Source organism: Prinia subflava, chromosome 2, assembly GCF_021018805.1.
Source record: "Prinia subflava isolate CZ2003 ecotype Zambia chromosome 2, Cam_Psub_1.2, whole genome shotgun sequence".
In the NCBI taxonomy this organism is placed as follows: domain Eukaryota; kingdom Metazoa; phylum Chordata; class Aves; order Passeriformes; family Cisticolidae; genus Prinia; species Prinia subflava.
The window spans coordinates 18947399-18970062 of NC_086248.1; the positions used below are offsets into that span (position 1 = coordinate 18947399).

Here is a 22664-nt window from a genome sequence, read left to right on the forward strand (position 1 = left end):
CTAACAAAATGTAATCCATTCATGGCACATAAGTGAAAGTTATTATTTGCACTTATTGTTTTCCTACAGTAATAAAGCAGCTAGATGCTGCAATGGCTAGAAATTTAACATGTTAAATTTAATAAAGCAGTTGGTACATTTCGTATATGGTACTTTTAGTTAAATACTTATGAAAAGTAAATGATGCAAAACACTCAGGAGGGAACTGAAGAAAGAAAATCAAGTAGATCTCTTTGTATGACATGTCAGAACAGACAGATACATTTATGTAATTAAAGAGGGATAAAAATCTAGAAGAGATGCCAGACTGACCTGCATGTTAAGAACCAGTGTCGTACCATGAGAAACAATGGAATGATAACAAATAAGAATGCAAAGAGAAGTACATCTTGAGGCACCTTAAATAATTTTTGGGGGTCTTTTCCAAAACAAGCGGTAGATGGCATATTTTGAAGAGAATAGCTATTGGGGCAGGACTCGGAAGGGGGGCAAGGAGTCCTTACACATACATAAAGTTTAACAAAAAAACCCCAAAAAACCCCAACGATTTGATGTATTACATTACTGGTTTCCATTGTACATCAGTTGCATTCAGTTATGTCTGAGTGGCTACTATTCAAAACAAAATGTTCTCGAGAGCAAAGTATAGAGGAACTTAGAAATTATGTCTCTCAAGTGTTTTATGTGCTTTAGTTCAAGAATGAAATTTGTAACTCCAAGCTGGGCACAAGTTTGAATACCACAAATATCAACATATCCACACTATGCTGAAGGGAACTATGAAGACAGGTATGTATCTAAATTCACACGTCTTCCCAGGCATTGTCTGCCTGGACAAAATTTAGATTACAAGTCCGTTTGGGGAGCAATAATAGTTTCTACTCTTTGCTTGCTTGTTTTAACAAGGAGACTGGTAAATTGGTCCTGATCTCTCTCACCTTTACTCATTACAGCCTTCTTGTTCAAGTTAAGATCCAAAGCACAAAATTCTCTTTCTTGAAGACAGCTACTGCCAGTAAATTGCCTTACTGGTTATGCATTCTGATATTATAGCAGATCAGTAGCACTATTTAGGCAGCAGAAACTAACCAAACTAAAGAAAAATGTAAAACTCACGTCCTTCACATATTTTTTTCTTATATGTCTGCTTTGTATTTTAGCAATATTACAACAGTAGCAACAAGTGGAAAAAAAAAAAGAAGAAAACGTTTAAAACTATAGCTGTTTATCTCAGAGCATATTTACCTCACAGCATTGCATATTAACTAACTAGAGGTTAAAAAGTTTAGTATTTTTAAGTGGTACTTCTTCTGTTAGAGTAAGTTTTTTTCAATTGAGGATATGAGGTGCCAGAAAAAGTCTCAGAAGCAAATCAAGTCAATTTCATTAGGAAATTAAAAACTGTCCTCCCATGTAAATGAAGTAAAAAATATTACCAGAGTAGATCTCAATTCTATCTCTATGTGGTCTCTTTATGTTTAAAGGAATTTAGTCCTGTTCCCTTTCTACAGGTGTAAATTGTAAAATTATAGCCTTTAAGAACCTAACTTTTCTGGACTAACCATTATGATAAAGTAATTTTATTGCTATATATTATAATTTTTAAACCATTCTTCTCTCTTTTGAGAAAAAAAAAAGTGAAAGGAAGAAAATAGGTCTTTCAAGAGTAGGTGCAGGGTTTCTTGCATGCTGCAGGATGAAACCAGGCAAACATGTTCATGGCATGCTTGTAGCAGCAGTTCTGCTCTAAGGAACAGTGAGAAAACTCTTCATATTTGAAAAATTTCTTATTGAGAATTATGATCTTATAATTATCAAACAGAGTAGAAAAGAGGCTTCTGAAAAACTTAGTACCCTACCCTCTTCAAAATGCAGTGGTCATGATACCTATTTTTTTTCTAAAAAATGCTTCCTTAATGTTCTCAGGACTTCTGCTAGTGGAGGCTTCCTATTTTCTCTCAATAATCTATTCTAGCACTTTATTTCTCATGTCAAGCATGAATCACTCTTGCTGTAATCACAGTTAAAGGCTTTTATCCCCCTATCCACTAATGACTCAAATGATTTTCACCTTAGAGTTAGAATTTGAAAAAATTTTGAAAAAAGCTTACTCAGTTCACAAATGGAGCAAAAAATCCACAAACAAGGATATGTAGCTTGTGTGGCATCATTTTTTGCTGCTTTTCACATGTTATTGTCTGAGCACAAAGTTATCATTATTGAATATTTCTTTCATACTTTTGTGTTTCTGTCAACCTGTCTACAGAGGCCACAGAAAACCTCTGGTCCATACCTCTTCAGAAACGTAGTGCACAAAATCAGAGGCAGTATTCCTGCCAAGGCTTTACAGCAACAGTAATGCCTAGCATGTCTTGCAGTAGCTGGCTGAGGTACAGCCCACAATGCCTGCCTTTCTCAAAAGCCACCGAGCAGACATGGTTGTTCTGGCATGCAGGTAAGCAGCCAGCCTGGCCTGATGTTAAACTGGCAGAGTAACAGTGTGAGAAACTGCTGGACATTGCTCACAATGTGAAGGGAGGACTTGACTGGTAGCTGAAGCCAACAAAGGGGTAAAAATCCCAATGAGGGGGTAAACAAGAAGGAGAAATACACTAAAAGAAAGTGAATAATTGGTGAAGAATGCCAAAAGATAATGAAAAAGGGGACTGACTTACAGACAGTTGTGGTGGTATTACAGATTAAGGCTGAAATAACCAAATGAGCATGTAAAATTTGGAAAAAATAAGGGCCAATGGAGAAGCAGTCAAGTGTGTTATTTGGAAGGGGAAAAAGGTAGATAAAAGGAATAGAAGGTGAACCAAAGAAATGCAAGTTTTTGGGGTCTCTGTTGGTCAACCCTGTATCTGATTATAACAAGCTGATGTAATAATAAACCATAATAACAAACCATAGTAGTAAGTCTTAAAAATGAACCTGTTTCTTTTCATATTATCTCTGTCTGGCTTCTGCCAATAGGGACATCTCTGAGTTCTAGTAAGACAAAGGTGGAGGAACCAAACCTTTCTAAAAGAATTTACCCCTGCCAGATAACCATGTATCTTTCAGTAACAACTTCTTCAGTTTTTCCCAGTCTTTTACAGATACTTAATTATTCTTGCATATATGCCATGTCCTAAATTGTTTCAACCCTGGTTTTTAGACTCATTCTTCAATATGGCAAAATTATTCATATGTTTAACATGATATTTTACACCATATAGCTTAATGTTTTCAAAATTAGTAGGCTTACTTTTGCTAACACACCATAAATGCAATATTCAAGGGAACTGGATCCAGGTCAGACCTCTTCAGCACTTCTAGTCAATACGTCAGTTTTGAAAGTGAACCATCTATACCTAATATTGGATTATCCAAAATAATCTGTACAACCAAATCAATATAATACTTGTTTGAAATATTTTCATGTCAGAAGTTGACAAGAACCTTGCTGGACTCAAGATATGTTGCAGCAACCTCTTGTCACACATCCACAGGATATGTTACATATTCACAAGAGAAAATTAGATTGGTTGTTGCTATTTGTTATTGACCAATCCCTCAGAGCAGTCATTTATCATCTTTCTGCTCCACACAGGTATTTTGTTTATTTATTTCAAACTTCTTTAAAGGGATTGAAGTCAAATTGACTAGTGTGTAATTGTCCAACTTCTTCTTTCTTCAATAAGCAACCATAATGTTTGCCCCTTTCCTATTGTTTAGATATGTATTTTGGCAGACACAAATCCCCTGAAATAATGATAATAGAAGTTTAAGTCTTAAAAACAAAAAAAAACCCTATCAAGCCAACAACCCAAAAAGCATTGCAAGTATTTTTATCTGTACAGAGGAGAATTAGTTAATTTACTTTCATAAAAATAAAAATCAATCCAGCAGTCTGTATTTTTGGAAAACTGAGTCCCAAATCTAACAAAGAATTAAATGTTTTCCTATCTCTGGAGTATTGTAATAAATTGTATCAAACAAAATCAAAAGTTATGATGCTTAGATGCTATGTGTTTCATCATTGACACAAGTTACATAGGCACTTAGAACCGGAGCTTCAGCAATGCTATTTATTTAATACCTTTCAAATTTGTGTAATCCCTGAATATTTCTTAAAATCTTGTAGTCCTTGACTTGGAATAACTATCATGACATGTCCTGGTATAACTAGAACTCGCCAAACCATTTCCACAGAGAGTCTGGGGTTTCAGCTTTGGTGGAAATAATTTCCAATAGACAGTTTAAATGCAACCCCCCTGCTTTGGTGGGAAAAAGGAATTTAAATGTGTGGAAGTAGCTGGACCAATTAACTTCATGACCTGTTACTGTTTATTTTAACAGCATAAACATATCAATAATAACTACATATTCTACTACTTTGCCTAATACCTCTAACTTTGGGTCACAGAGACTGGGAAGTCATGGAATCAGAGAATCATAGAATATTCTGAGTTGGAAGGTATCTACAAGGATCATCCAAGTCTAAATTATGGCCCTGCACAGACCAAGAATCATACCATGTTTGTTTGACATCTTTTGGCAAAGCAACCCATAAATAAAGCTGGTTTAGACCCAAGAACCAATATCTCAGTCCTTTCCCATTTTCTTTATTTAAAGACATACAGAATTCATTATGTTCTGGAGATTCAGTTTGCAGTAAAAGCAGTCAGAGGCGATATAAAAGACAAAGAAGAAAGCCAAATTTAACAAAGTAAATTTTTATATTCTTGATAACCCTGAATCCTAGTTTTTTAATGGCTTGTGAAAAACAGAATCTAAATGAAACCTATCCACATCTAACCTTCCCCCTTTATGAAAGGTTAAGTTGGACACTAAAAGCAATAAAGAAAACTCACCGCAGGCAACACAGTAATGAAACTCTAAGGACCTGATTAATTCTTCAGGAATGTCTATGTTCAAAAAGAAAGATAAATTTGCAGCTATCACCAATTTTACTTCAAGGCAGTTTTTCAAGTGACCTTCAATTTCTTAAGGTTATCCTTTCTCTAAATTTTAAATCAATTGCCTTAATATGAGCTATTCAGGTCTGTACAAACATTATGTAACTGACATGAATAGGCTCCATTAATCTATGCCAGAACAAGTCCTCTTCGGCTTTCAGTTATCATTGCCAAGTTTTATATGATACCTTTGTGAGATATATATACCCAAGAATCACATTTTGGTTGCTTTTAAAGCAAATTTTCACAGGACAATTGTTCACAATTGCTCCTTTAATATTTTTATGTTTTCTAGGTTTGTTTACTTGATCTGCCTAAATTAATTTTAAATTTTTTTCTCACTTTTTTGGCAGAGGACTTGCTAATGTTTGTTGCTGTCAGATGTACCTTAAATTTTCAGCTTCTGACATTAAGGTCCTGATCGTCCTTCTTCTCATACTTGGAATGGAAAAAATGGGATAGATTTGTACTGCCTGACTTAAGGCACCTACTTTAGATGGTAGGCTGAGGCAAGTCAAGATAGCAAAAGTGGCTCCTTTAAAGGATGATTTAAAGCACTGATACCAAGTTTCACATTTGAACAGCTCTCTGGAACAGAATAAGTTTCTGCAGTTATTATTTAGGCAGTTTATGGAGACTAGCCTGTTTATTTAGGAAATCAAATTATGTATCTAGTGATGGTATGTATATAGTTGTATGACTGTCCCCAAAATTTTTTGGAAATTGAGGGAGAGTATGTCTTCCTTTTTTCAACTGACCTCATTATGTCTGCCCAAACTGATAAAGAAAAAACTTTGAATAGTTACTAAAGTACTTGCAGACACTTAGTAGACAGTAGACAGTTCACCCAACAAAAGTTATCCAAATCAAATATCTTTTCCCCTGGCATTCATAATCACCTGTTTTTCATGTTGGTTTAATTAATAATTAAAAGCCATGGCAAAGAGAGTAATTACAGCACAGAATTATAGAACAGTTTGGGTTGGAAGGGAAATTTAAATGTAACAGAGGTCAACCCCACTGCAAAAAGCAGGCACATCTTCAACTAGATCAGATTGCTCAGAGCTCCACTAACTTGACCTTGAATATTTCCAGGGATTTCCATACACCACCTCTCTGGGAAACCTTTCCAGTGCTTCAGCACCCTTAATGTAAGAAAAACATCTTCTTTTTGGTTAAACTAAATCAACACTTCTTCAGTTTAAAATTAGTACCTCTTGTCCTATCACAATATGTTCTAAAATTTTGTCCCAGTCATTCTTGTAGGCCCCCTTTAGATACTGAAAGGCTGCAATAAGGTCACCCTGGAGCTTTCCCTTCTCCAGGCTGAACAGCCCCAGCTCCCTCAGTCTCGCCTTATAGGAGAGGTGTTCCATCCCTCTGATTATCTTTGTGGCCCTCCTCTGGATCTTTTAGAGCTGGTTCATGTCCTTCTTATTTTGGGAGCTCAAGGGCTGGATGCAGAGGTAGAGGGGTCTCACAAGAGCAGAGGGGCAGAATTACCTGTCCTGACCTGCTGGCCACTCTACTTTTGATGCAGCTGAGGACACAGCTGGCTTTCTGTTCTCCAAGTCCTTCCTGCCCTTCAAGTGCCTTATCACAACTTCTAGGAGGATCTGTTCCATGATCTTCCCAGGAACATGGATGAGGCTGACAGGTTGGTAGTTCCTGGTTCCTCCTTTCTATCCATTTTAAAAATGGGTGCAGTGTTTCCTTTTTACTTCTCACCAGGGGCTTCACCTGACTTCTATGACTTTCCAAACATCATGGAGAATGGCTTGACAACTACATCAGCCAGTTCTCTCAGGACTCTGGGATGCATCCCATAGACTTAAGCATGTTCAGGTTCCTGAAGTGGTCACAAATCTGATCTTTGCTCACAGTGAGAGGGACTTTGCTCTCCCATCACCGATCTTGCAGTCCATCCACTAGTCATTTTTAAAACTGACTAGGTATGTATATGCAAGCTCTACAAATTTTCCAACGAGGTAATCACACAAATTTGAAAAATTGGATAATATAATGGAAATCTTACCTGGTCAGAGGGAGAACAGCATTTATTTGCCATTTTCATCTGTGAAAAAGAGATGGAAGAACAGATAGAGTTATTAACATGCTGAAGAGTTTCTGTGATGCAATTAGGATTGATTGACTTAGTTACTGAATAATATATTAATACTTCCTAATTGTAGTTGTAAGAAATTTTATCATTCAGTGCTTAAATACTGGATTTTTACTATTATAGTGAATTTGCAAAACCAAGGAATTGAAAGACAAAAGCTTTTTATCAGAGTTTTCCTTAAATACCTCATAAAGATTTGCATTTATGAATTTAACTTTGCCAGTCTGAGTGAAAATACTATACTGTACTCCAGACATCTCACTTAGGTCTCAATTTAACATTTGCTTATGCAGATTCTTAAATGAGGTCTGTAATTACGTCTTTGTGAAATGATGACCATAGAGTATAAAATGTATTTAAAGATGAAATGAAAATTGCATGGGCTTTACTATTAGCTTACACTTCAAGACAAAGTTTTTCCCCTTTGTTTAGATGATGAAGACTTTTGATCAGTTTTATTTTTCTATGGTAGTCACTGTTTGTACAAATGAGTGGAGGACAAATACTGTCATATATAGTACACAAATAGTTCTTTAACAAGTAACATTTTTTAAAGTTTAATTTTATTAAGTGTAGATAAGAATTTAGAAAGAAATATATTAGAGTAGAAAACCAGACTTCCCTATATGCTAGGAGTAAGCTGAAAACTTACTAGAGTTGATGTCCTAGAGTTGATGAGTACTTCCAAAGGACCTTGTTGAAAAGCCTGTTTTACTAGAAATGAAAGATTTGTGATGGAAGACCAAAACCCTTCATCTATGCACTGGGAAAACTACAATGGCCATGGGAAACAAGCAGAGGAAATCCAGGGCTGTTTCTTGTATCCTGGGCATACTAGATTTGTAATATCTAATCTGTGGATGTAACACAGTTAATACGGTGATGCCATTGACTGCTGTGGTGGGTTGACTCTGGCCAGTAGCTGAGCACCCATATAGCTGCTCACTCCCTTCTCCCTGCTCTCCAGGAAGAGTGAGAGAATAGCAAAAGCAAAAGCAAGAAAACTTATGAGTCAAGATGAACAGACCTTAAATGAAAGCAACAAGAAAAATTCAAGTGATATAAATGCAATCACTCTCTGCCTCTCACAAGCAGGCTCCAAGCAACAGCCATCTTGGAAGACAAAACCACACCTCCTTTCTCCACTGTATCTTTTCAAGTGCTGGGCACAATGGTGTGGAATATCTTTTTGCCCTCTTATGATCAGCTGTCCCATCTATGCCCCTTCCTAATTCCTTGTTCCATCCTTTGCTGAGGTGGGTGAGGTGTGTTAGAGTGAGAAAATGTCAAAGCCTTCATCCTGTGCAATCACTGTGCAAGCACCAATCAAAACACCGGTGTGTTATTCACACTGTTCTAGCCACAAATACAAAACACAGCACCTGCTGCTATGAAGAAAGGTACCCCCATCCCAGCCAGACCCAGTACTCCTGTATGGGCCAACAAACTGTGTTATGGTAATGACTCAGGCCTCAGGATGTGTCAGGAATAATACACACATACACTTGCACCTAACAGATGACAATAACAAGTCAGAGAGTGAAGTATCTATGATTAAAAACAAAATGATTTTATTACAACAAGAGTCTTGATTATATGGACAGAGGATGATAGCAATGCTCAGGGCTGTAGGAGCTCTCTAATCAGTCCTATCCCACCATGGGCCATCAGGGTTTCTTCTCCCTCACACAATGTTTTGCAGCCCTTTGGAATTGAATTGTGCAGTTAAATAGTGACAGGCGTGCTGGTGGGTCAGACAGCTGGGAGTGACTGACGGTCTGAGGTAGAGGTGGCCAAGCTGCCTGGGGCATGGCTTTGATCTTTGCTGTGTGTTGGGAGATCCTGCCAGGCTCTTGGAGTGGCCCTACCAGCTCCCTGCCACCCTAGAGGAGGAGCAGGGACCACCACAACAGCAGTGGGTCACAGGCTGCAGGTGCTGGCACCCACAGCTTAGCACAGGCAGGGAGCAGCGAGGAGGATGGAACTGAAATTCAGCTGCTGAGCAGACAGAGGGGACCCAGCAAGGCTCCGGGCAGGTCATGCACACAGGCGTGCCTTCCTCAGCCTGGCACAACTGCAGGGCTCCACTGTGCCACAGCTGGCCTGGAGCACTGGCTGGGAGAAGAAGTGGCTGGGCTTCTTGATGCCCATGGAGTCCCATCAGTAACAATCCAGCTGGGACTCAAGAATCTCACTCTGTAACCTGGTTAAAACAAATTGGTTACATGCCCAGTGTTGCAGAAGGAAGCAGTCACCAGTCTGATTTGGTGGTGGGCTTAATCCTGCAGTTGTGCGTGACATAATGAAAAGACACCTTTGAATATTTCAATGTCAGTAGAAATGCTGATACACCCTGCCCATAATCAGGCCCAACCTTCCTCCTGTGCCTCAGACACAAATACATACACAAAGTAACTATACAAAAGCCATATTATATACACAGAAAATATAATTTACTTTCAAGTGTCCAAAATTATACTCAATAATAAGATTACTATGGCACAAACCAGGGCAAGTAAATGGGTTCAAATGTGCCTGGAAAAAAGTGTGTTAGACTGGCCATGCAGGTTTTCTGCACCAAACAGATAGAATATTGTGAAGAGCATCCTCTTAACCAGCTCAGCTTCCCATTGGTAAGGATAATAGGGAAGGATGCTTTGGACTCCACAGCTGTTCACTGCACAGAGCACTCATTCCCTATTCAAAGCAGGATGGCTGCAGCCCCGACATTGCTGTGGGGAGAGGAAAAGATCTGCTTCTATATCATATTACACCCCAGTGTCATGGGGTTGAGAAGTACAAACACTTCACCCAGCACCCCACATGTCCTTCACGTGTCTCCACAGCTGGTGCAGACAGGCAGGAATACAAATGGGATACATTCACCTGGCTGGCAGCACATGAGCTCTCAGCACTGCAGTACAGAAATGCAGGCTGGACACAGCAGGGGAACTAAACCAAAAAACCTGCAAAGACTGCAGGCAACTTAGAAAGGAACTATTAAGCAGATAGTAGTTCCTATACTCTGTTCTAAGCGGATACTTATGGGGCAGGAATGGAAATGATTCAGAACCATTTACCTAAACCCAGATACTTGCCAGGCTGGGATTTATCTCACACATAATATACCTTTTCTCTCTTTCAAGAAAGCAGTGAGACTGAAGGATCTTGAAACCTATTTTTTTCCTAGCTGTATTAGTATCCCAGATACTTCCCAGGCTGGGATTTATCTCACACATAATATACCTTTTCTCTCTTTCAAGAAAGCAGTGAGACTGAAGGATCTTGAAAGGCACCTATTTTTTTCCTAGCTGTATTAGTATCCTATGTGACTGCTTACTGCTTGACTGAGTTTAGGGAATGCGGGTCCTATCCTTACTGACTTCCCTTTACAACCTCAACAGTTTGACCTGCGATACTTTCAACGGGGAATTTTGCTTTTAAAATGACAAAAAGCAGCAGTGAAGAAATATTATGTGTTCTCACCCTGGGAATAAAACTGTTTGTATAATCATTGAGGCAGTCAAATTTGTATACTTGTTCCTACACACATGGATTTTGTTTCCATCTTCATGTACCCCAAATTCTGCTGTGTAAAGAAAGTAAGACCTTCTCAATCTTCTGTCTTTTCTTTTTTAACACATGTTTAAAGCTCGTATTTCAGAAGTCTCTCCCTATTACAACAGAAATTTCACACAACTGCAATACAGATTATCGCCCAGATATGTGTTTACATGAAGACATAAGAGAAGGTTTACAGACTATGACATATACAATTAAAAATGCTGTCATGGGCATAAATGTGATCTAGATTAATAACCCTACTTTAATATCAAATTTTAAGTTTCTACCATCCTCCAATGAAACTGCTGGAATGATTTATAAAATGCATAAATAATGTTTAAAGTGGAACAAATGCATCATAACCTGTTCTCTGATCTAAATCATTTATTTACGATTTTTTAAAAAAAGTAACACCATTAGAGTATACTGGAAAAAAAACACAAAACCTTGAGAAAGTTTTAAATGTAAGAAACAAATCTCTATAATGTAAATGAATTGACAGCATTGCCTTTAGGTGCTTCTACTGGTTATGACTAAAGTTATGTTCAGTGCTATATTTCAAAGAAAATAATGAAGATCCTTGAGAAAACCTGCGTTTATCCAATAGCTGTCAATCCAAATTGTGAAAAACAGAGAGAGAAATATAAATTATCCCAAAGACCTATCTTCTAAAACATAGCCATTACAGCATTGTCACTTCAGCCTACAAAGAACTCTTCAGCTGAAGAAATTAAGAACAGGAGCAGTGAGAAGCATAGATTAACTCATTTCCTGTGCTTCTTGTTACATCATGAAAGATTCGCTGCCAGTTTGTGTTACCCCTCTTCCCTCAGTTTCTTCAACTGCACCTCCTTCTGCAAGAAAAGAGGTGTACAAAGAAATAAATCTGAGGTGCTGTATTTATTTCTGCCAGAAGTAAATGTAAAAAGTTTTGAGAACATTGAAAATGAGGACTGAATGACAAAGGAGGATGATAGGGTAGTTTCATGCTGGTAGAAAAGTATGTGAAAAAACCGAATATGAACAGAGAGATGAATAATTTGGGGCAAGGGTCGTCAGAAATAAAAATAAATGCATGTTGCTTGTAAAGCTGACTGCAACTAGAAGATTTTCTGAGCTAAGCATACAAAGCATGTATTGGCAACGAGGGCTGAAAAGACACCTTTACATTTTTCTCCACTTTGCAGCATTCCCTGCACTCCTCTGTCATCTAAGTAATAAGTCCAGGCTGGTACCAGAATCATTATTTCTCATCTAGCAAGTAACACTCTCAAGATATGCTAACGTACAAGGGCAGCACCCCTATGCAGTGACAATTTCTCACATCTCCACTGTTGAAAGATGACTCCTCCTATATGCTTGATCCCCAGAGAGCTTGTCTTTGTATAGAAGTTAGATGTTTCAGTACTTCAAAAGAGTAGTCTGACATTAAGAGAAGTGTCACATTGTGCCAGAGCTATTTTTGCACTACCTACACTAGGACTGTCTCCTGGCATCAGCAGGAGATCTGACAGCTGCTGAACATGACTGTATTAGGGTAAAATGAAAAAATGAAGTATATGAGAGTAAAGTGATACAGGAAAGATTGGGTGCACTGTATGAAAACAATCCTTATTAGGAGCTCTTTAAGAACTAAAATCCTAAAAGAAATTATTCCAAATGTCATGCAAATATGTAGGAAAAATGTATATAAGTAACACAAATAGGCATAGTTTAAGTAAGAATGACTAACGTGTGACAAAAGTTGATAAAGTCATGAAACAAGTACTAGCAAAACAAAATGTAAAAATGTGTAGAAATAAAACACGAATAATTTTAAGTATTGCTTAAAAATCTAGTAATAGCTCAGGTAAGGATGCTGACATTATGCTAACAGTGTTCGCAAATACATCCAAATGTCCATGTATCTAGTAATTAATTTCCATACTGAGAGGATGGCATGGGAAAGAATTGGAAATAAATAGTTTAACTATTTGGAGAAGCAACTGAAATTCAAGTCATCAAGCACTCATGAAAATAACCCATAACCAGATAAGGAACTCTCTGAAACAATTTCTCAATGAGTAGTGATTATCTTCAGTCTTGGAGAATGGGGAGACATTTTATAGAAGTGGAGAAGTGCAGAAACAGGAAGAAGCTCTGAAGAAATTACAGATTAATTCCCTAATGTCAGTGTCAGAAGTATGATACAAAAAGAATAATTTTTTGAAATGATAAGACTAAAGTAATAAAAAGGAATCCAAACAGACTTCCAAGAAGCCGAATTCAAAGGCCCTGTCCTAAGCACTGTGGACAGAGATCTGTTTTCTGGCTGACCAGATGCAGAGAGCTGTCCAGCCTTCTGCTGTACTCCAGCCTCTCAATCCTCATCCTAAAAGTAGTTTTCAACAAAAGAGATTCTCACTGACTACTGCATCTCCCCTTCTGATGATCAATAATTAAATAAATGCTCTGGCCAGACCTTTCCAGTTGTACCACATGCTGCACGCCTGACAAAACCTGCAAAGCTACTGTCGAAGCAGAAAAGTTTACATGCTTCTCATATGAGCTGCACAGAGTTTACTTTGTAACTCACTAAGAACACAAAACATGGACATTCATCGTGACTCTTGTTTCTCAGGCCCTTCCTGGGAACAGCCAGTTATATGAACATCAGATGGACAACTTTGTTGACAGAATTCACTATTAATAGACAGTGGAGAAGACTAAGAAAGTACTCCATTTATAATAAAATATTGCTGCCAAAAGGTCACAGCATAGTGAAGAAACTGTGTCAGGACACAGTTACTGCACATAGTCCTTTGAAAAAAATAGACTAGCACCCTATGACTAACAAAAGCTGCCTGCATTTATTATCATTCTTATTTACTTATATACTTGGAGAGGCTTTTATTCAGTGAATTTCTCTAGAATGAAAAAAAAAAAAAAAAAAAAAAGGCTTAGTAACTATGAATTGGAATTGCTCTAGAAATACTACCATACACTTTCTTAGAATTATCAAAATACCCTGTGAGTCACTAAATAGTATTTAAAAAGAATGTGTCATAAGCAAAAATGTCTGATTTTGACAAAGAGATTGCTAAAGCAATTGAGAATTAATGGAATAAATGATCTATTATGATCAAATGTGATTCATGTAGCTTTTGAAGACAAGGAAAACAAATTAAATTTTAAGTCTGTTTTAACCAAGAGACTTCAAGATTTATGTTGAAATGTAATACAATTTCTACACAATATAATCTGGAGACCTAAGCAACAGTTTGTTTAGAGCACAAAGCACAAATAAAAGTCAGGCTACTAAATCATAATTTATGAATGAAGTTACAGACTCTACACATGTAGAGAAACAAAAGATTAAAACCTACACAGGCAATTCTTTCAGGGACAGCTGTGCTATTGTATTTTCATCACTGAATGTTATAATTTCTTAAAGACAAATATATTTTCAAAATTGTACATCATTAAGTTTCTTATTTAGCTTTATGGTTAATTCTATAATTATCAATATTTTTAGCTGCTCTTTGTTGGAATAATAAATGTGCTGTCCAAATAGTAATTTTCTCTTTCTCTGGGAATTAGTTAATACTTCTGCTTACGAAGGCAATTGTTACTTTTTAGTTTACAGGAGTAACTTAAAATAGCATGAGCATTTTTTATACCTCTAGGAAGTGAAATGGAACAATGTGACCTTAAATAAATCAACTCTTAGACAATTTAGAGATGTAAAATTACTGTCTACAGTAGGCCTCATTAAATCATATTTCACTACTTATAGGATTTTCACATGCTTGTTTCAAAATCAACAAATGCTAATTTCAAACACAGTTTAACTACAAAAATGTAAAAATGGAGTATTTGGTCATATCCAAAATTCTGTGAAGTAACCAGTATGGATAAATATTATGCCCTAAAAATCTTTAAAATGATAAATGCAATCTGATTCTCTACTGGTTTCTGTTCTATGCTAACACTGCAAGCCTTGGTAACATCTTGACACTTTTGATCAGGCAACCTATGCCTGCTTTCTTCTTTCTCCTTTTCCTCCCCATAGAAAAGCATTTTATATATTGTACTTTAAGGTGACTTGCTTTTTACCCTTCGAAAACTAGAAACAGTTTTACAGTAGCATAAAGAAGAAAATATGCAGAAAGTAACATACATTTTGAAGTGTCAAATCACTGATGTTAGTTGACATTGCTCTCAGCCAGTCAGCACTCTCCTGGGCTGTATAAAACTGAAGTATCCCAGTACTAACTCCATCGAGTGCCAGCACTTCAAATGCATTAGATCTGCAGTAAGAAGAAATATATCCGTAAAGGAAGATATGTCAGTTTTCTGAAACTGCCCAATATTCATCAGTGTTAAGTGATTTTTATGCCTTTTGACAAGTTTTTGAGTGTTTAATTTACCAATCATTAGAAAGGCAATAAAACCAAGGACAACCGGGCAGTACCAAGAGCAACAGATACAATAAGTACTTTCTCTGTAACAATATATACATGTGCTGGTGATCATTTACTTTCCCTGGGTATTCATATTATGTTCATAATTACTGAATTTAAGGTAGTGTATTCAGGAAATATGCATTGGGTCTTTTTGGAAAAAGAAAAAAACAAAGTGTTTTTTTAAACCAAAATGCCTATTTTATTTGTTGAATTTTGGCTTAAAAAAATTTACTAGGAATATATGAAGATTCAAAGCACTGGCTTCCCTAGCTTTCATTTCTTGGATTCCTAAACTTTTCTCTGCAACATTCAAAGCAATGTTTACTGCAAGTACTTTTATGTCATAGGAATTTGAAAAATGTTCTTAGAAGTTTCTTCAAAAATTTTCCTTAAATAGTCTTCGAAAAACAGCATTGGCACAGGCTAATGTGCAACTGCATTTTATAACTTTTAATGCAACTTTTATGTGTTTATAGTAACTTTATTCTGCAAATACCAATGCTTTCCTTTCCTTACTATCTGCAGTGAGTTAGGCACTGTATATGTACCTCTGAAATCCCCTGCATCTGAATGCTGGTGGGATATGCTTTTCTAATGCTTAAGATTATGCAATAGGAACAACAAAAGCTCATTAAGTAGTGTTATGGAAATACACTTTTAAAAAAGCAACATGCAATAGTTGCAGTAACTAAACTTGAGAAAGATACCCTGTTTATTTAAATGTCTATGATTGCCAGGAGAATTAGGTTTTAGCTATTCACTATTGTGAAAGACAATTATAATTATCTCAATGATTGTGCATATGTTTGTTTTGTATATAATATGGAGAATATCACTTCTACTTTCTGCATATGTAAGTTAGATATTTATACTTATAAGCTACATTGCTCCATTTCTGGTACCAACCTATAAGAAAACCATCTACTGAATCAGAATACTGTTTTATGAAATTGCTGAGTCTTCCTGGGGCTCTCTGACCTAAGGTGAAGACCCCTGAGGTTAATAGGCAGTTATTCATTCCTGACTTACCAAAAAAAGTTATTAACCTAACCTTTGTCATTTATAGGGAGTTTGATGGTGAACATGAATACTGAACTCTACATACTTGCCAGAAAAGGTAATATAAACTAGCCATCATACACAATATAAATGAGACAAAGTATCCGAATAGATATATATGAGATGCTTTGCTTTTTAAAGGAGTTGTAAAGCATTATATCTGCTGATTGCAAAAATTAACATGCTTGACCTGAAGACTTAGATATGTATCAGCTGATTGCCTGTTTTTCTTTCATGATTGAATAATCATGGTGGCTACTAAAACTTGATAGCAATGGCACAATTCTGTGTCACTTTCATTTCACTAATGTCTTTCACATCTTCAGAAAGAAAGAAAAGATTAAAAAAAGTCCTTATATTACCTTCAAGTAAACTGAGTAAAATCACCTCCCAAGCATATTGTTCCTTTCACCTAAGGTTCTGACAAAGATCCTAACAGTGCTGTAATGAAATTACTTATGATATGATCTCTTCAACCTCCCACTGAGACAGTGAGGATCTGTCAGCCCTTATCCATTGACACACATTGGAGCCTGCAAACAGACTTAATTTAATGCTGTGAGGAGACGCCATTCACAATGCCCAGCTTAGATATCCCATTCAAATATCAAAGCTAAGATGCTAGGATCCTTACACAACAAGAGGATTGTCCAGAGCATTTAAGAAAGCCAAGCAATAATGTGTGCTCTCCATGGAGAGCACAGGGTGTCTAGATACTAACTCAGCTTCAACAGATATACAAATACCTCAGTGCCTTATCCCAGTGGCATGAAGTTACATAAGTGGCTGATGAAAGATCACAGAAGGCAACTCCTTGGCTAACAATTTATGCAACCAAACCAGGCAATCAAAATTAAAAAAAAAAACAACTTCTGTTATAAAAATTACCAAGTATTTTATCATTTGAAATATGCTGCTGGTGATAGAGTGGATTACACTAAAAGTCCTGGTGTTCTTTATCTGATTAATAAGATATTAATTAATATCTTATTAATATTAATTAATATCTTATTAATATGGTAATCAATTACAGACAGTTAATATTATTCAGTATTCATCTAGAGATCTATTGCTTCACTAACAGGATATTTGCGCAGAATCAAATAGGGTGTGAGGGATCCTGCAAGTCTTCTAGTCCAGCCTCCTCACTAACTTTCTTAAAACACAAATCTTTTCCACAGGAAGACCAAAACTAGACATAGAGTGAGAGCTGCCTCAGGTGTGCCCTCAGGAATGCAAGTAGATGAGAACAGATGAGAGCAACCATTTCCCTTGACTTGCTGACAATGTTATTGCTGACACAGCCCTTATATGAGACTTCACCAGTGAACTGTGCTCAGCTGACTCCTGCTCAGTGGGGACTCTGCCAGGATCCCCAAGCCCTTCCTGCTCAGTGGGGACTCTGCCAGGATCCCCAAGCCCTTCCTGCAGATCTTGCTCCCTTGCTCCAACAAACCGGGACGTCCTTTCCCAGAGCTCAGGGTGCTTCAAGGCTTCTGATGTGCCAGTGGTGGTCACCGGACAATCGAGACTGAGACCTTTGGGACACTGCTGTCCCCACTGTGCTGACTTGGCAGGAAGGTGGTTTTGACAGAAAGCAGTTTAGTCTAAATGAAATAGGATAAAAAACAGGCAGGGCTTTTCAAAGTTTACATATGCCAGTCATGGAGTGACTGGTAGTAATACAGTGTTTTTGCCCTGAATCTTAATTAACTTTAGTATGATTATTTCTTGCTTTCAGTTACAAAAATTTCTCTCTGAAGATCTCATAATATATTGATATTGTTCCATGTACAAGACTGTGTTCTGAAAAGCATAGTGTACAGAAGGCTACAAGTAAACACAGATATCCAAACAAAAAATAAAAGCTTAATAAAAGAAATCCTAAGGCTTTTGTTTTAAGTGAAACAATAAAAGCAAGCACCAAGATGGCACGGGAATTCATGAGAAAACAAATCCTACAGGGTTAAATGACATGCATTTCTCTCTGCCATTTCCTCAAAACAGAGAAAAGGAAAAAAGGGACATAACAAAGCACCTATTCCTGTTACCTGTCAAGGAGGAGCTTTCTATTTAATACCAAATAGTAAGTTTGAAAGGTTTCAAGATGCTATTAAAGTTGCTATAGGGTTTTTATTTATTGATTTTTTTGGGGGGGTTGTTTTTGTTTTTGTTTATTTGGGTTTTTTTTATGAGGCTCTATCATTCTAAAACACAGACGAAATTGCTTCATCTTCTATTACTGCAGTTATGGTACCGACAACTGCAGCTAGAATAAGAAATTAGTATTTGCATTTCCTAAATACTAGAAATATGTGTTGCACTGCCATCACATTTCTTACTTTGAGATTTGTCTCCCTATCTGTAACTTGTTTTCTTCAAGCATTTCTGCTAAGGAGCATGAGGCACTGCTTTCCATACTCATGTCTTTCTATCTCACTTTCATGGTGAAATGATGACTGCATTCCTGGTCTCTTCTGAAGTTTTTTTTAATGGCATTAATTAAAAATAAACACTATGTTTTTGAGTATGCCAGTCAGAATAACAACAAATGAGCATTGGTACACTGTAGGTTCTCTTCTTGAAATTACACCTTTAAACAATTACTTTTAATTAATATTAGTAAGGAAATTTTTCCATACAAGCAGTTTGCTGCTACAGAGATGTTAATTCCAAAGACTTTTCTAAGATAAAAATTATTTTCAGTGCCAGCTGAAATGGGAAAAGCTGAATTTTTACTTTATGGGAGGCTAAGAAATCCAGTAAAGCATATTTTTATTTTTTTAGTATCTGTGGCATGTGAAACCATCTTAGACTTACATAGGTGTTTTACGATATAGATATTTCTACAAAAATCTAAATGTAGGTTTGACAGCATCTTTTTTATCTTTACTACCATACTGATACAGACAGACATATTTGATCAGCTTTGCATCTTCCCAGGTCCTGAATCAATGTTCCCCCCCCCGTTCGTATGATTTTTTGATGTTTGAGTTAGTGTTTATTGCTTTTGTTACATTTTCTTGTGGCTTATTTATAGTACTACATGGCCCTCTTGCTAGAATGTCTACTTAAACTGAAGTTTTAAGGACTGTGGGCAGATCTGAGTGGAAATTCACCAAAAAGAAGGATCTGAATTACTTAATCTCTTTGAAATGTCATGTTAGAAGTAATGGGATTTTGTATTGTAAATGCCAAAGAACCTCATATCTTACAAAATGTTTAAATGTGCACATATAACTGGACTATTAACAGAAACTACATAGCTCAGAAGATATCAAAGCATTAAACATAAACCTGGATTGCATTTTATGTTTGTGGTTTTGGGGGAACATTTTACTTCCAGTATTGTAACTTTTATTTTCATTACAGCAACCAAGTAAGATAACTGAAGTTACACAGACATTTATGCTTCTACAGATATTTTCTAACTGATGTGTCAGAAAACTGAGAATGAGGAAGCTCATTCGGGTTGTGTAACTCCGTGAGATTGTGCTTAATTCCTAGGTGTTTTTCGAAAAAGTTTATTCAATTTCTTAGTTTTCAGTTTATTTATCTAATTAAAGGTATTTTGTTAACTTACTGAAATGACAAATGGAAAATACCATTCTTCAGGAAGAATCTGTTAAGAAACCAGGGAACCCATTTAAAAAAATTTTAAAACCCCAGTACTTTGGAGTAATTGCATTGACCAGAATATCAAGAAATAGAAAATCACACCTAAATCTAATTAGGCTGTTTTGTAATTGCATCATAGATACATGGGCTCATAGATACTGGGTTTGAATTACTTTCATTCCACTCAGTGTTTCAGTCTTCCATATTCTAAATAAGCATTTTTTCTTCCGTCTCTAAACTCATCATGTTGAAGATATTATAGGTATTGTATCTTTATGCAAAGGTCCAGTCAATACACTGTGTAAAAATTATTATACATTACTACCAACATCAGCTGTAAGGACCAAAAATACTTATCTGCATTCTCCCAAATAATAATTCCATAACAAAAAAGGAAGACTACAGTGCATGAACTACTCCACCTTCTAAAAGAATACCTATCTGTACTTTTCTATCCTAAAAAAACACCCCACCTCAAGCTATAATATGAACCATAAATTCCTTTGGGTGAGAAAAACTTACTGATATTATTTCTCTGTTAAACTTACATCAAATTTTTTGACCAATTCAATTCTCAACAGTAAAAAAATGTTTCGTTGTCAACTAGCAATTAAGAGTATTCACAGCAATAGCACTGTCACTACGTTTATATTACCTTACTTCTTACAGAGAAAAATTACATTGACGGATTGGTGAGAAGTCTAGAATAATAGAAACAGCAGTGCTATATAATAAAGGCAATCAAATAAAAAAGTTATTGAATTGCGAAGTAATCAAGTCATTAAGTCACAGTCTAAAGATTTCCTGTGAAAAATACAATCAAAAGTCAAGTGAAATGAAAAGCCAAAGGCAACTCCTTTCTCTTCACATGAACAAGGAATAAGAATCAAAGACATGCATGTTCTCTTGGCCATCTCATGACACAAGAGTATTCTGAAAGTATGCCTTTTGTTTGTTTGTTTTGTTTTGGCAAAACTACCGGAAAACTCAACTGAAGCACAGAAGAATTTAAACTTCAGAAGAATTTAAACTGCACAGTTTAGCCACAAAGGAAATAATACAACCTAATCTGATTAGATTAGACTAGATTTGATCTAAGGCACACTAAAAGTATACTACAGTCTAACTGACAACTCTATCTATGTAAGGCATTTCTAATTAAAAAATTAACTTTAATTAAGCAAAATGCTGACATGCCATACATGGTAATATTTAGTGTTTTTTAAAAATAATGGCAAATAAAAGAGGTTCTTTAGTAAAATATCTGACTCTGCCCAACCTTATGAGAGACAAGTTTTTTCTTATTCTAAGGTTTCTTAAACTACCAGAAAAAGAATGTTGAAAATATGAAACAGTCTTGAATATCAGGGAGAAGTGAATGAGGTCAGAGGAAATATCTACACTGGCAGATGGCAGTTTACCACATCAGAACAGCAAGAGGAGTTGTATTTACAGGTACTATACATAGGCTAAACAATACTATCTATTTTTAAATATCAGATTATACTAACAAAAGTATGGTAAGTTCTGTTGTAGCCAACTGCAAGAATTCCACAGGTGAAAAAGATGTTTTTACAGCAGGGAAATGAAGGATTGAAGAAAGCAGAGTGCCAGTTTCCTATGAGTTGATAGCTGATCTTTAATAACTTTTCAAAAGCCATAACATTTTGCACAGTTAAAAAGTTATGTCAATGGACTACAGTTAATATTTTGATTGAAAGAAGTGTATAGACCTCTGTGAATTTAATTCAGGTAGGAAGTAGGGAAAAAGATCTTTCATACAGCCCATCTAGCTGAGGAGCAGGCACACAGCTGTGTATGTGACACTATAGATGACAGTTCCAATACTTCAACAACACTGACTTAAAAAGTAATCTGGCTGTTCTGACGCCAGAGCACCTTTGTAAGGCCAGCTGAAGTAACTTAGTGGATAAAACATAACAAAGCATTTCAACAAAACAGAGTTTTGAAAAGAACATGCAGCAGACAAAAAGTTACAAATATGACAGACTCATGGACTCATGTAATACAGGAAAAACAGGCATCTTGTCAACCCATGTACGCAAAAAGTCTCCAACTAAATATTCAGGGAATGGTAAAATTAGGAAATTGGTCAGAAGGATCTGTGATCCATTCAGGGAAATGAATTCAGACTCACTCCAATGGCTTTAGACTAATGGCTGCAATGTAAAAGGGAACAGAGATGTGTAGATATAGTTGAAAGCAGGATTTTTATCTAGACTGATCAGAGTTTTTATTTCATGCAAAGCAAATATCTGATTTTAGAGAGCAATTACAGAAAACAAATGTTGGACACTAAGCATATATGAACATGGGGAAATGCAAAAAAAGGATGCAAGTTGGATAATAGTAAAAAATACACACATGCATTTCACAGTATATGGTAAGAGCAGTCTGGTGTCCCTCAGGCAAAAAACAAACACCTTTAGTAAGAATATGGGAAATGCCTCATCCACAGTTAAACTCAAGGCAGTATCCCTTTAATGCTCATATAGCTGTTTTTGTTGGTTCACCAAAACAAAAAAGGAGCACTTACTTTAGAAGTAAAGTATCATGGGATGGCAGTAGGCTTTATGGAATTATTTCATCTTCCTTCAGAGTGTATACAACAATAACAAAAAACCCCCCCACTAGTAATTAATGTATATGTACTAAACATATATGAGAGTGAGATATATCACCAGAGAACATGTCTCTCCAAGACTCAAACAGAAAGCACTAAGTTCCTCAAATCTTACAAGAAAAATACATCTGTGATGAGCTGATCTTGGGCCAGCAGCCAAGCATCCACACTGCCATTCACTCCCCCAGCCCCCTCCAGAGGCACATCAGAGAGAATATGAAGAATAAAAAACCTCATGAACTGAAGTA

General features: G+C 36.4%; 1 protein-coding gene across 1 annotated transcript in view; it reads right to left on the reverse strand.

The window, feature by feature from the left end:
- The window catches only part of SNTG2 (syntrophin gamma 2), a 241352-nt gene that overhangs the window by 44275 nt on the left and 174413 nt on the right, over nucleotides 1-22664 (reverse strand). The window contains exons 10-11 of the mRNA XM_063389285.1: nucleotides 14810-14939; nucleotides 7000-7038 (exon numbers count right to left, since the gene is read on the reverse strand). Of these exons, the coding sequence (XP_063245355.1) occupies nucleotides 7000-7038; nucleotides 14810-14939 (169 nt within the window). The remainder of the gene's footprint in view (nucleotides 1-6999; nucleotides 7039-14809; nucleotides 14940-22664) is intronic.